At 35.7% G+C, this 13,661-nt stretch overlaps 2 protein-coding genes across 2 annotated transcripts; both read right to left on the minus strand.

Moving 5' to 3' along the window:
• Window positions 1-322: 322 nt before the first annotated feature.
• LOC132162128 (arginine biosynthesis bifunctional protein ArgJ, chloroplastic) lies at window positions 323-7,605 on the minus strand. Its single transcript, XM_059572387.1, has 17 exons — window positions 7,247-7,605; window positions 7,014-7,145; window positions 6,698-6,821; window positions 6,442-6,515; window positions 5,736-5,780; window positions 5,403-5,453; window positions 5,233-5,301; window positions 5,004-5,062; window positions 4,706-4,775; window positions 4,137-4,217; window positions 3,967-4,053; window positions 2,859-2,981; window positions 2,366-2,428; window positions 1,927-2,004; window positions 1,703-1,848; window positions 1,118-1,188; window positions 323-656 (listed from the first exon to the last, which is right to left on the minus strand). The coding sequence occupies exons 1-17, from the start codon at window positions 7,307-7,309 to the stop codon at window positions 574-576; spliced, it is 1,419 nt and encodes a 472-aa protein (XP_059428370.1). The 5' UTR covers window positions 7,310-7,605; the 3' UTR covers window positions 323-573.
• A 2,320-nt stretch (window positions 7,606-9,925) lies between these two features.
• LOC132161588 (organelle RRM domain-containing protein 2, mitochondrial) lies at window positions 9,926-12,116 on the minus strand. The gene is made up of 3 exons (XM_059571742.1): window positions 11,905-12,116; window positions 10,500-10,568; window positions 9,926-10,406 (listed from the first exon to the last, which is right to left on the minus strand). Exons 1-3 carry the CDS (start codon window positions 12,029-12,031, stop codon window positions 10,171-10,173), a joined length of 432 nt encoding a protein of 143 aa, XP_059427725.1. The 5' UTR covers window positions 12,032-12,116; the 3' UTR covers window positions 9,926-10,170.
• Window positions 12,117-13,661: the final 1,545 nt, after the last annotated feature.

Below are 13,661 nucleotides of genomic sequence, written 5' to 3' on the forward strand. Positions count from 1 at the left end.
TGGAAGTGGAAAAAAGAGTAATGATGAGTTGCCAACTTAATATGAATGAGTTGCTGTATCCAGGGCTCCCATATTTTATTTGCAATTGTTGACTAGACAACGATAATTCATGTCAGTACAACAGAAATGCAACATACACATGCAAAACTGCATATACAAAATTTGTACATTTGTGCTAAGAGTATGCTATCTTGCACTTTTGGTCCATCTGCAGTTCATTGTTTTTGCAAATCAACTATTGAATTTGTAAAAACTCACATGTTGGATCTTACAAATCCAATGGCTGATTTGCAAAAAATATTTCTCTTTAAAGAAACCTTCGTAAGGGATAACATCTGTGTTGCTCAATAATAAAAATAAAAAAGGAACATCTTGTGTTTATTGCAGAAAAACTCTATGCAGATTTCGCAGATTTGCTTAAGGCGCTTATTTCTATAGAAAACACACATGCTAACCTTGTCGCCACAAGGATAGTATATTAGACCAAAGCACAAAATGTGATAAAAGGGTTTAATCGTCTTAAGGGACTTATGAAGTGGCCAGAAATATTGTGGTGCCGCAACAAGGATTCTTCTATGATGTGTATTCTGCGTTTATTTTGACATAATCATAACTTAGATCGCAGCCCCATGCTTGCCCGCTTCCCGAACCGTCACCTGTTGGAAGAAGAGACGAGGCAAGTCAAACAAGATATATGTCGAAGGATGTACAATACAGTTATGTAGGATGGCCATGAGTTGATTTCCACTTTAAGACCATATAAGCTAACACATTGATTTCCATTCTTTCAAAAAGAATTGTTATTTTAGAGGAGAATTCAGGAACCCTAGCCCATTAAGTGCTATAGCACATAGTTTAACAACCAAGCAAGCATGAGCAGGGAGGTGAGCGTCACCCAGAACCCAATTCCTAAGGATTTAGAGCAATGGACAAATAAACTGAACTAGTATTCATTTTGTCAACAAAGGTCAGACAATTTATTGCGAAATTATGTGGGTTCCAACCTCTCTAGGGGAGTGCAATTCCTTAATTAGCTAACATTAGTGAACATCGGTAATTTAGTTTTGGATTGACTATCAACAGAGAGCAAAGTAGTATATGCACTTCAGAAGCTTACCGACTGATAGATCAATTCCAACTGTACCATGGGTCTCGCCAGCCTTCTTCAGATAGTTACTTGCTGCCACCCTGAAAACATCTCCAGTTGCTCATGAGATTGTAACAGAAAGTGACATGCTAAAAAGGTAAAAGTGCACATGCAACGTGCATGCATCCATGCTGCAATTTTTAACTCGCTTGGAAAACAGAAAATAGAAAAAAGCACTTGTACTGGAATTTGGATGGTGGCTACTCATTTTGTGGCTATCCAAACTCAAACAATGATGGATGGCAAGACTAATTACATTTTTTGTCAACAGAAAAAGCAACCACAAAACATCATACAGAATTTCTTCAAATAAAAGATGGCACCCCAAGCTGTGACAGGTACCAGCATCCCCCCGGGTCTTTCTTCCAAAAAGAAAAGAACGAAGAAGATAATGTATGATCTACGTCCACAGAGCATCAAATATAATAGATGCATACTACACTCGTGGTTTTAGACAGCAAAAGTGGTTTGAGGGTCAGGGAGCATCAATGCTGCAGGAACTTAAACGAGGAGAAGAAGAAATACATGCAAGTTAAATTCAAGGCTTGTACTTACCCATCAAACGGTTGTGGTTCCCCAGCATCCATGAGCAGGATGTCGCCTAGCAATACTCTAAGTTTGTTTTGATGGAAAGAAATCCCTGCATAGCCAGCAGCACAAGCAATACGTCCCCAATTTGGGTCTCTTCCGTATACAGCAGCCTGATTAACAAAACTGTGAGTAGATAAGACTTAGCTAAAATGATGTATCAAAAGAATGGTCAAGTTCAAAAATTATACCTTGACAAGTGAAGAAGATGCCACTGAGCGTGCAATCTTTGCTGCATCAGCCTCACTGTCTGCACCTGTCACAGTCACCTACACACCCAACGTAGAATTAACTGGAAGATTTCGGAGTATAGGCCAGTCACTTTTCTCCGAAATCACAGCAAATTGCTGAGTTTGAAATTATATACAAGTCAAAAAGATAAGCTTGAAATTTCTACTCTCTCATTCTCTGTGAACAAATCATAATGGTTCATAGACTTTCCTCTCACATTGATCCTCTTAAGAGATTTGTTCATAGCACATATTTGTGTTCATACCCACTACTAGTTATTATTCAGCCACGAGTAGGTTTGGTAGGTTATCATTGGATGCCCAATTTTACAGAGTGGAGCAAATGTACAGCATCAAATTTGGCTCGCAAGTACAGATAACCTTAACATTAGATACAGACCTCTATTAGGCATGTTGCTCCTTCTCCATCCCAAGCTACTGATTTGGCAAGACCTTGCATTACCTGAAAAATTGAAATTGATTGAACTATGAATACATTGAACCCAAGACCTGGTTTAAAACTACAAAATCTGAGGTCTCCGAATGCTTAAGGCTCCTCTTGGGCAAACTTTTGAAAGCAGGGCAAAATCCTAGAAACTAATTTGAGCAGTAGGAATTTAAAACAAAAAACAAAACAATGGTCACCAAATATTTATGATCTTTGTAATTTTAACAAAAACAGAAAACCAAACAAAGAACACCGCTTAACATAATGTTAAATCAGGAGGTGTAAATAAATGGAGTTATTTTTTCGGTTGGGGTGGCAACAACGGCATACAATGAAAAGGAGTTGGGGCCAGTGTTGAGGAAAATGGGTATTTATCAAGGTGAAGCGATCTAATTTCTATGGATTTTTATAAGCGAGTGAATTGTTTAATGGCAGCTAAACTTACCACATCAAGGCATTCTTGGAGTTGCATTGCCTCATAACTGTTTATAGAAGCTATCCTGGTTGATCCAGATAACCCACTAGCCAAAGCAATAACAGTATCATTAGTACTAGTATCTCCATCTACCTGTTGCACCAAATATCAACCAACTGATTATAAGAGGCGGGATTAATCACACTATGTCAAAAAGGAAAACTTGCATGCCTATTTTCTCATCATCGAGCATACTTGTCAAAGATGACACAAAGTTCATAGAACACAAGGAATACCCATTTGTATGCATGTTTATATGATAAAAAAAATTAGGTTATGTATACACAGGTATGACGTCAAAGAGACCGACCCACCATTCTATCTATAGCTAGTGATGAGCTGACTACCACAGTTGGGATACCTTCACCTGAACCAAGCCCAAACACTGGATACCCAATAATCAGACCTTCAAAGATCTCATATAATAAGTCTATCATTATGGATGGGCCAAGGGCTGTTCACTCAATGTATTGGAAGCACAAACCTATTTTGATGCTAATTATTTCGGCAAAAAGAAATAAGCCCTCTTTTGGAGGTATGAGAAATTTCTACAGTGGTGAAAGAAAACTTTGGCTGTTTGGAAGTGTAGTTAGTAGAGTTATAAAAGTTACTGATCTCAAGAAAATTTACAGAGAAACGTCATACAAAACATAAACCGTAATAATACATGCATGATCAGTAGATATGTACTGATATGAAATAATAGATACAGGATGTGCAGGTCAAAGATTGGCAGTGTAAACAGCAAGCGGGCCAATAAGCTGTAAAGTTCATCACTGATAGGCAAAAATAACAAAAATTAGGACTTGGCAAAATAGGTATAAAAGTTAACTCTCTAGTGTGGATTAACTGCATACACAGGTGATGGACAAACATGCAAGAGACAAAAGAGAGAGAGTTACTTATAAAACCTAAATTAAAGGAAGTTTTCCATGTAAGAGAGAAGGTGGCAGAAATCAGAAATGATAGACCCCGTACAGAGTGTATTATTGGAGATTCAAAGCTCAACCAAATCCACTATGCAATTTTTGAGACAGCAATATATTGAAACCACTAGTAAGGAAAAGATATTCCATACAGTTATCTGGTTGAAACTTCTGTTTACAGCAGTCTGCACCATCTTTCTCCAAACATCACTTGCAACCAGGGCATCAGTTGTTATTACCTGGCACACATAAATTATCAAGGAATGGAATAGAATGTATGCTTCCCACAAAAATTGCAAGAGATCCATGTAGAGAGACATACCCCAAGCAGGGTAGCCATATTTGGGTGGATCATTCCAGAACCTTTTGCCATGCCCCCAAGCCTTACTCTTCTCCCTCCTACCTGAGGAATTTACCAACGTTTATATGGGCATGTCTCTTTGCTGGGAAGTTAATTTCCAAGAGTAGTCAATTTGAAGAATTCTAACTCCCTGGGGTTCAAGTCATATGGAGTTGAGATAAAACTATTTTTTACATCCAACAAGAATTTTCTACAAAGGAATTGGAACAATTCTAACTTGTTACTGCTCTTTACTTAGTGTTAACAAGTAACGATATTAGAATACAGCAACTGTTGAAACAAACCATTTAACAGTAACATTAGATATTGTCCTTATCAAAACTTCGTGGAGTCACTGAATTGGCTCTAGAAATCAAGCAAGCAATATAAGAGCTGCTCCTGTTTGGGTCAATGATCCAGTATCCATATCAATGTCCCATCCAAGAGAGTAGCACAATTACCAACTTAACATATGCATACTGATTATAATTGGTTTGTCAAAGTAACGTGTATATCAATGCAAATCGAAAAAGGAAACAAGTCTTGCACACCTTAGACTCAAGTGCTACACTCTTGCTAACAAGGTCAGTAGTTGTAATTGCCACTGCTGCAGAATCTGCCCTGCAAACCGGCTGATAAGATTCAAGAATGTTTAAACAAACAGGATATAGGAGACAAAATAACCTATGAATGAAATTATTTGGAGCTGATACATATTTCAATAATAAACGAGAATAAATTACAGAATAAATGTGATATAGAAGATCTGAAAGGAAAAACATGTACAAGTGAGTCATAAACATGGATTAACGTCATTACACAAACTAAGATGACAAATACAAGCATTACCCTTCAGTTGATGATGACAGCGAATTAACTAGTTTTGGAAGTGAATTCAAAAGTGCCTCCTGCATAAGCAATAAAAGTATAGATTATATATAAAACATTAAATGCAACAAGGCATATTGATTACCTGACAAAACAAATATACTGCAACCCCTTTCAGCTCATTGTATTCGAGAAGGCAAGGTGCACATCAATGTAATCAGTATAAAATACATAAGGTCACCCAAGTTACCTTCTTTATTCTTCGGCCAATTACACCAGTGGATTCAATTAACACTTCCTCTGGCCTCATTTGAAGTAGCTGCAACAATAAACATTCTTAGTCAGATAAGTGAGCACAAATCAAACCTGTAGAACCACACCGATGAAAATGAGGTGTTTAAAACCCTGAAAGCAGCATACCTCAGCAAGTGCGTTGGCACATTCTATCACATCCTGATATCCTGCATCACCCTGGACATCATCGCAAGGTCATTTAGCCACATAACTTGGTTCCCACTCACAGCAACAGCACTTTCTTTTTTCCCTTTTGATAAATAGCTCTCACAATAACAGCACATCAAGTGCGTGACTCAAAGATATTCAAAGTCTTTGGATGGACATTGCCTCAGACAAAGAAGAAAAGAAGCAAGCATGTTCTTTGATGGCCTATTACATTTAGACTGACACTACACAGCATCTAGACAAAAAGCACAAGCAAAACAACAAAAACATCTAGCTAGTCAGACATCTTACCGTTGCTGCATTGGCTTGGCCAGCATTTATTAACACTGCACGTGCCTGACAAGTGGCAGAATTGAGTCATTAGCAGATAGATGAGAAACTGAAAACATAATAAAGAATCTGAACTATGACCAAGAATATATATATACATTTATTGGCCATATTATGGCAAACTATGCATTGAATAGGAGTGAGTACATGATACAGCAGATGTTCAAGGTAGCGGTTGGAGGGGAAATAACAAAGCATTTCTATATAGTTCTCGTTAACATAACAAATATGTAGGGTAAGATACATTTTTCCTAAGTCATGCTTTCCATTATTGAAATGACACAGAACAATTCAACCCCAAAAACAGATACTATCACCATCATCATTATCATTATGAATTATTGTATTTCAATACGATGCAATTAGCTCCTTGTACTCATGCCCAGCCTATCTGCATTACCCAATATACAATCCACTGAAAATAAGGAAAAGTGATGGCCAGTCTTCTGATGTGCTTAAACGAGGTGACCAACAATTGATGGCTTTGATCTAAGTTACCTTCAATGCACGCACTTCAACATAAAGTAAAATCAACCATGTTTGACAAACGGCTTGGAAAAAAATACTAACTAGTTTCTAAAATTGATGCTCAAACTACAAGCTCATCCTTCTGTTTACTGCTTCATAATTGACACAAAAAGGAGCTTTACATGATACTCTAGCATACCGTTTTTGAAACATCTAATGCCTTTTTGCAGTACAACACCGGAGCAGCTGCAACAACATTCGTAGTAAACGCCCCTGTAAATAAAACATTGACACAAAATCAAGTCCTTTCCTCAATTAAAATTTCAAAGAGACAAACTTGTTATGAATGCACACAACTCAAAAAGAAAACCCTTAAACCATATGCAATACAATTATTTAAAAAGCATATAAATAATTGCACCGAAATTCCCTGAGCAAAATAAAAGCTAGCTAACCTGCAGATATGGCTTCCTCATCACAAGTGACAAGCGCAAGGTCGGGTTTCTCGCCTTTAGCACGCAAACCTCCGTACATTCCGGCGGCTTTGAATCCCTCCGCGGCAGTGACTCCCCCAGGAATCTACAATCCTCAAATTAATTAGCAGCGATGATAGACTAATTCACATTGAAGCATATCATCCGACCAGTAAAATGCCATCAAAAAGTAGAGTTAAACCTTTTTGATCAACTTATTTCAAAAAAGCACTTTAAAAAAAAAAAAGTACTAAAAATGCAAGTTTTGTGATAAAAAAGTAGTTCAAAAACTGATCACCTGCTTCCACGGCCCTTCGGGAAGGACAATCGGAGCCTTAGGAATGTAACTCGAGGCCTCATTTGCAGCAGCCATGGAAACGACACGAACTTTGAATTCTCTCCGAGACGACGAACCAAACGGGGTCCAAATCTGCAGAAACAATGAAGGAAAACGAATCAATGTGTTTACTTTTTTTCCTCAGGCCTCAGCGACCAAACGGAGCGTTGAGAGGCTGATATTACAATCCTGACCTTCGGCCCACTCAGCGCTGGCAAATCGATTGAAATGTAGTGAGCAGCAGCAAGTTGATACATTTTCTGCGACTGCAAAAGCTTTAGATTTGCTAGCGATGGTTTTAGGGTTTTATAGGGGTGTGGGTTTTTAAGGCTTCAGTGGCGGTGGGCGGCAGCAGCGAAGGTCTTGTAAGCGTTTTAAGCACGCGTTAAAGGAAGAATAAAATATGTCCAACGAAGGATATAAAAATTCTCAATAATGTAAGAACCAAAGAGAAAGAGAGTGCTAATGGAGGTGACTATTGGCCTGTGGAAAAGACGTTGGCTTTTCTGAGCGGGATATATTATACATCGATGGAGACCGGAGGGTGTCTCTTCCTTTCTCTTCTCCTGCTATAATTTTTCCAATAAACTTTTTTTTTAAAAAAAATCACGAATTATATTTTATATTTTAATGGTCCGCGTGATAAATATTATATAAAATATCACGTGGGTTTGTAAATATTATGTCACATTTTATTATTTATTATAATAGGTTAAATACTTCATACCTTCTAGGATTTTTCAACTTTATTTTTTTTTTTATGGTTTCGTTTTTATCATATGAGGTCTCTGTGATTTTGATAAGTGAACAAGTTTATCCATCCATTAGTTGACCATTAGGACTGACACGTGGACCAATAAGACGTTGACATGTGGCACATTTTTAATTTTTTTTTTAAAATTAAATATGTATCACGTGTCAACGTCTGATTGGTCCACGTGTCAGTCCTAACGGTCAACTAACAGATGGACTAATTTGGTCACTTATCAAAACTACAGGGACCTCCTATGATAAAAATGAAACCATAGGGGAAAAAAAATAAAGTTGGAAAACCCTAAGGGGTATGGAGTATTTAACCCTATTATAATTTTCTTACAAATGTATATGACATGTTACATTTTTGTGATTGACAAAGTAAGTATCATGTACGTTATCATATCAGCTTGAAAACTATCATGTAACAATTCATATTTTCGTAATTAATGTGATAAGTGCTATATAAACGGCGGTGTTTATTTGTAAGAGAAGTAAACATTACAGTACTCCTAACAATACTCTTTTAAAAAATAATTGAGCTCATATGCAAATAGTCTCGTCAAAAACTTTTTTTGTTGCATGTGGTCAGGGGTGGAAATTTGAGCCTAAAAGCATATTTGCGATTGTATTTGAAAAATAGAGTTTTTAAGCCCAAAAATATATTATTTTTTTGGCAAAAACTTTATTTTTAAGCTTTTGCCAAAAGTATATTTTGATCATTTTAAGGTTTTTTAGACTTTTAAAAACGCTTTCAATTTTTTTTTACCAAACGGGTACTTTTTCCTTTGAATGAACTTTTTGAGTGTTAAACGCACTTTTAAGCTTTTTAAACATACACTAAAACAGGGCCTAAATATGTTCTTCAATTTATTATTATTTTTTTTAAATACTCATAAAATTCTTTTAAAATCAAATTTTTATCTATTTAATTTCGCCCCCACATCTAAAATTCGAGTTACAACCTTCCCTGTGGTAATATATTAGAAAACCAATTAGATAAGATTAAGGTTTAGACAAGATCCCGTTATTCTTAAAGGAAATTATGGTCGGCTTATAATAAAAGAAAGGAAAGAATCGTCAAAGCCACCAATCGCTTGTGTCGCTTTTTCACTTGGAAATCTCCGCAACAACGAAATAGTGTCCTTCCAAATTCCAATGGCATGCAAACGTGGCTGATTCTGGAAAGTAGTGCATATGGATTCACGTATGAAGCCTTCGCCAGTGTCGCCTCTACAAGCCCTTCAACAGAAAGAACCAGACAAACGGGAAGAAACATATTCTCTCTAAAATAATATAGTTTTTTGAAAATATTGATGAAGACAAAAAACAATTACAAAGTTTTTTTAATAATGAAATCAATTATATAATGAATATTCTATATGTTTCTTGGTGCTTAAAACCAAGTTCCCTAATGTCAATTTACACACGCTTTACTCTGACTTGAACTAGCTAATCGAAAGATATGGACTTCGAAGAAAAGAATTGGTCGACCAAGCTTGAAAAATCACTTGCTTGGTGATTTCCCAGTCAATATTTTCAATATATCATTCTTCGTGATTGATGAGATTTGTCTACTTTGAAATTATATTCCTTCATAAAGGTTGATATCTTGATGACTGCGAACTAAGATATCTTTGATCTTAAGAAATTTTTCAAGGTAAAAGGACTTGATGTGTCAATAGACATCCAATTGTTATTCATTTATTATATTCGCCATAAAACTTTTTATGAAAAAAGCTTTCCGTATTTTATGGTGTCTAGTACGATCAAAAATCTTGGTCAAACCGAAGACATTTTTGATTGACTAAGAAAACTTCTTTTAAGCCGCGTTTTAATTTTTGTAAATCATTTTTTGAGGTTGAGCTTCTCTTTTTCAACTTGCATTTCAAACCTCCTTCTCACCCGCACTCTTTTCACAGTTTATTCTCCGCTGTTGATTTTCTGTACAAACAAAACGCCAAAACATATTGTCAGTTGAAATCATTTTTTTTTTGAAAAAATGATTTCGCTGAAATTATTTTATGTAGAAAGAAATGGATTAAGTTGAGAAAGTAGGAATCCTCCAAGGAAGCATTAGAATAAACAACAAAGAGAATGGAAGCATGAGAGAAGCAGTCATAACCAGTTCCTCACCACATGATCAGAATTATAGCACAATAAAAACAACAAAGCCCAACAGCAATTAGGCCGACAATGAATTGAAGTAACGAAGGTCAGTAGGTTTCATTTTTTCCAATAGTTAACCCAATAGTGTTCCATTTTCACCAATCCAACATGCAAATTAGTTAAATGATGGGTAGGAATAGTATAGCCTAAAGAATGCTTCAATCCCAATGAGATACGACCACAGCTTCTAATGCATTTATCCACACCATCCAATGGTCTTGTTTGTTCTGAAACCTGTTTCAGAAGGCTCTTGCTGTTGTTGAGGTGGAGGTCTAGTCTCCCTCGGTTTGGCAGGGTCGACAAAAATAACCCATCCATCCAACATCTTGGCATACATTCCTTCTCTAGCCTTATCAGCTTCTTCTATGGATGCATATGTAACGAACCCAAACCCCTTTGATCTTCCAGTGGCTCTATCAGTTACGATCTTTGCTGCAGTATCATTAAGCCAGTATGTCAAAATGGAAGTAGTCTAAGGAAGGATATGAGAAGGAAATATTATAACCAAATTATGTTTGCCTTTACCATCAACAATCTGGCCAAAAGGAGAAAATGCCTCTTTAAGCTTTTCATCTGTTGTTAATCGGGAAAGACCTATTTCATCAAGTAAAGATGAGAGACAGTCATGCTTGAAATAAAAATTCAGCACATAAAATGCAAAATCACATATAGTCGGTAGGTAGACACCTATTATCTTCAGCGTGTTTTGTTCAGCCTTGAAAGACAATCAGGCAATTAAAAATTTGCATAGCAACTGCTACTACCATCCAGTAACTATTCCATAAGCATCAATGCCAATATGCCATTATAGAAGTTTACATTGGTTTTAATAACATAAGAAATTAGGTTAGTTACATAGCTACCTCCACGACAATGTAATCAAATGAACTGAAAAGGAAATAGTAACTGTACGTCCCATGTGCACAGAATCCAATAGCCATAATAGTGCTTTTTAGGGCTAGTGTTGCTATAATCTACACCTTATCAAAGATAAAATAATATTTCCTAAAGCAATTAACCAGGTTCTACATTCAAGTGACAGAGAAACAGATGGTAATATGAGATCTAAGCACCTGCAAACATAATCAGGTAAATAACTCTGAAGCCTTCCACTTGTTTTACCCACATATATATTCCTTCTAGTAATAACCCTGGTATCCTTCAGCAACATACATCTTATGAGCATCACTCTAAAAGGTGAAAAAGATCCACTAACAATGTCATAACTTCAGTCTACGTTGGTTTACCTTCATTGAAACACAGATCAAGGAGCATTTTAATCGGCACATAGTCAGCAATGTAATATAGGCAAGTTGACAACAAAATCAAATAAACTATTCTTAAGTCTCTAATAGATCAACAGCTCAAAATAAATCAACCCACTTTCAATTCTAGAAACCCAATTACAAAAGAACAGTATAATTCACTTTCATTACAGCTCTTCAACCAAAATAATGATCTAAAAGATACTGATTTCAGAAGTTACAGAACCAAGGAAAAATCAGGATCAGAAAACAATATAAGAATCCTTTACAGAACAAAACAAGCACATTAACACGGTCCACCAGTCTATTTGACTGCCACGCCACAAGCTTAAGAATTTCTACCAGAAAGTGTCACCCAATTACCACCTCACTTTCTTTTCATAAAATCACATACAGATAGATTAATAGCAACGGATGCGCCATAATAACTGCAAAAAGAGACAGAAAAAGCCCAGAAACTCCCATTGATTGATGAGACAAAGTGAAAAAAGGAACTCGAAAATTGTTCTATGATTCTTATTCATTTTGTTATATACAAAAATGGATAACCCAAAATTACCAACGGAAAATCAATGCGAACTCGCATCATTTTCCTAAAATTTTATCGGGAACCAAACGGAGGACAATCAGACACACACGAAAATGGGAAACTGAATGAGACGTACCGCTGATAAAGAGCTTTGGGGAAGTGAGAGTTGTGTTGCAGCGAATTGAAACGAGCTGCGATTGAAGAATCGAGGACGCAGAGGAAGAACCGCCAAGAATGCGTCGAATGTTAGAGACGAAGGCCATTGCAAATGGTCGAAACCGGTGCTCAGGTGATTAGGGGTTTAGAGGATTGGCAAAAACCCTAGTAAACCCCTCAAAAAAAGACAATAAAATTTTAAACGAAAATAAAAATCTTCCAGTAACGAAATGATATGGTAGAAGCGCGACTATGGTGTAGAATGTGCAATAAAGTATATCCAACGGCGGGGTGTGATTAATTTTGTTGTGAACCGCTGATGTTCTCTCTTTCTCTATCCTGGACGTCATCGGTAAGATCAAAGGGTTTTATGGTGGATAAAGATTTGATGGACAAATTAAGGATTTTAATAGTTTAGACACCTCATCTAAACTCACTTTCTTTTTTTTTCTCCTTTCTTTTCTTTTTTTTTTTTTTGGTTTTAATTTGATGGATTCAGCACGAGTGGGTAAGGTTAAAAGTAAGAATACCCCAACACAAAGGTAAGACAGAAAAATTAACGTGTTAGTTAAAAGTTTTTTTTTAAAAAAAAATTATGTTCATAAAATAAAACCATAAACAAACAATCCAAAATATTCATAAAAACACAAAAACAGTTTTCAACTTTATATCAAATTATTATTATTATTATTTAAAAATACATTAACACATGTACTAAAAATTGTTGATGAACGTTTTTGGTGTTTTTTTAGTATTTGAAGCCACCAAAATACTTAAAGAAAAAAATGGACTTGTCTCACATCAACCAAAAAGCGGGGGACGAAGGAGTCTTTAAGTACTATGGAGTCCTCTTTCAGTCAGCAATTATCTCTAAATAAAGTACTTTTATAAGTCTTACCTAAGGACCATTCTCTCTTATTAAACTCTAGTGTCATTTTTTTCTTTTCCAATTCTCCTTTTATTGCGTTCAAAAAAAGACATAAAAAGAAAAAAGGGCATGTCCCACATCCCCCTAAAGAGTGGGAGATGAATGAGTTCTTATACATCGTTAAGATCATTTTTCAATCATCTTTGTGAGTCCTACTTAAAAATTCTCCTATTCAGCTCATACTGCCATTTCTCCCCTTCTCAATTCCCTTGGTATTGCATAAAAATAAAAAAGCCACCAAAAACAGATACAGCATCTATGTTGATATTTAGCATAGCTTCCATATTTTGTTTCTAATTAATGTACAATTAAAACTATATAGGTATATAGTTTTGAAATCTTTTCCTATTCTCTTAAAAACGACTAAACAACTTTAGGAGAATATGACCATACACTAAAAAGAAAATAAAAATCAACACACACACACACACACACATATATATATATATATATATATATTGTACCTCTAAAAGTAAAGTGACTTTTAAAATTACTATTTAATCAAAATCTAATAATAATTCATTCTAAATCTAATAATAATTTTAAAAATCAGGATAAACAAAAAAAAAAAAAAAAACAAAAACAAAAACAAAAACAAAAACCTTCCTTCTAGCATTACTCCATCTATGATTGTCAATAAAACAAACACAAAGCCCATAACAAAAAGCAAAATCTGGTAAACTGGACAACCTAAGGGCCCAAAAATTAAAAGAAAAAAAGACAAAAATGAACAACCATCCCCGACTTCCACGGGAAAGTTGCTTCTTATTAACTAAGATTGTCATTGTAAAGCATATGATCATACCATG

The sequence above is a fragment of the Corylus avellana genome, chromosome ca9 (genome assembly GCF_901000735.1).
Source record: "Corylus avellana chromosome ca9, CavTom2PMs-1.0".
In the NCBI taxonomy this organism is placed as follows: Eukaryota; Viridiplantae; Streptophyta; class Magnoliopsida; order Fagales; family Betulaceae; genus Corylus; species Corylus avellana.

What these genes read in the sequence shown, in the direction of transcription:
- LOC132161588 (XM_059571742.1), bottom strand. Translation starts at nt 12,031, where the DNA reads ATGGCCTTCGTCTCTAACATTCGACGCATTCTTGGCGGTTCTTCCTCT. An exon ending in CCCAAAGCTCTTTATCAGCG is followed by an intron (nt 10,569 to 11,904) that starts GTACGTCTCATT and finishes TTGATGAAATAG; the next exon opens with GTCTTTCCCGATTAACAACA. An exon ending in TTTTGGCCAGATTGTTGATG is followed by an intron (nt 10,407 to 10,499) that starts GTAAAGGCAAAC and finishes ATGATACTGCAG; the next exon opens with CAAAGATCGTAACTGATAGA.
- LOC132162128 (XM_059572387.1), bottom strand. Translation starts at nt 7,309, where the DNA reads ATGTATCAACTTGCTGCTGCTCACTACATTTCAATCGATTTGCCAGCG. An exon ending in CAGCGCTGAGTGGGCCGAAG is followed by an intron (nt 7,146 to 7,246) that starts GTCAGGATTGTA and finishes TTGTTTCTGCAG; the next exon opens with ATTTGGACCCCGTTTGGTTC. An exon ending in TTGGCCGAAGAATAAAGAAG is followed by an intron (nt 5,063 to 5,232) that starts GTAACTTGGGTG and finishes TTGCTTATGCAG; the next exon opens with GAGGCACTTTTGAATTCACT.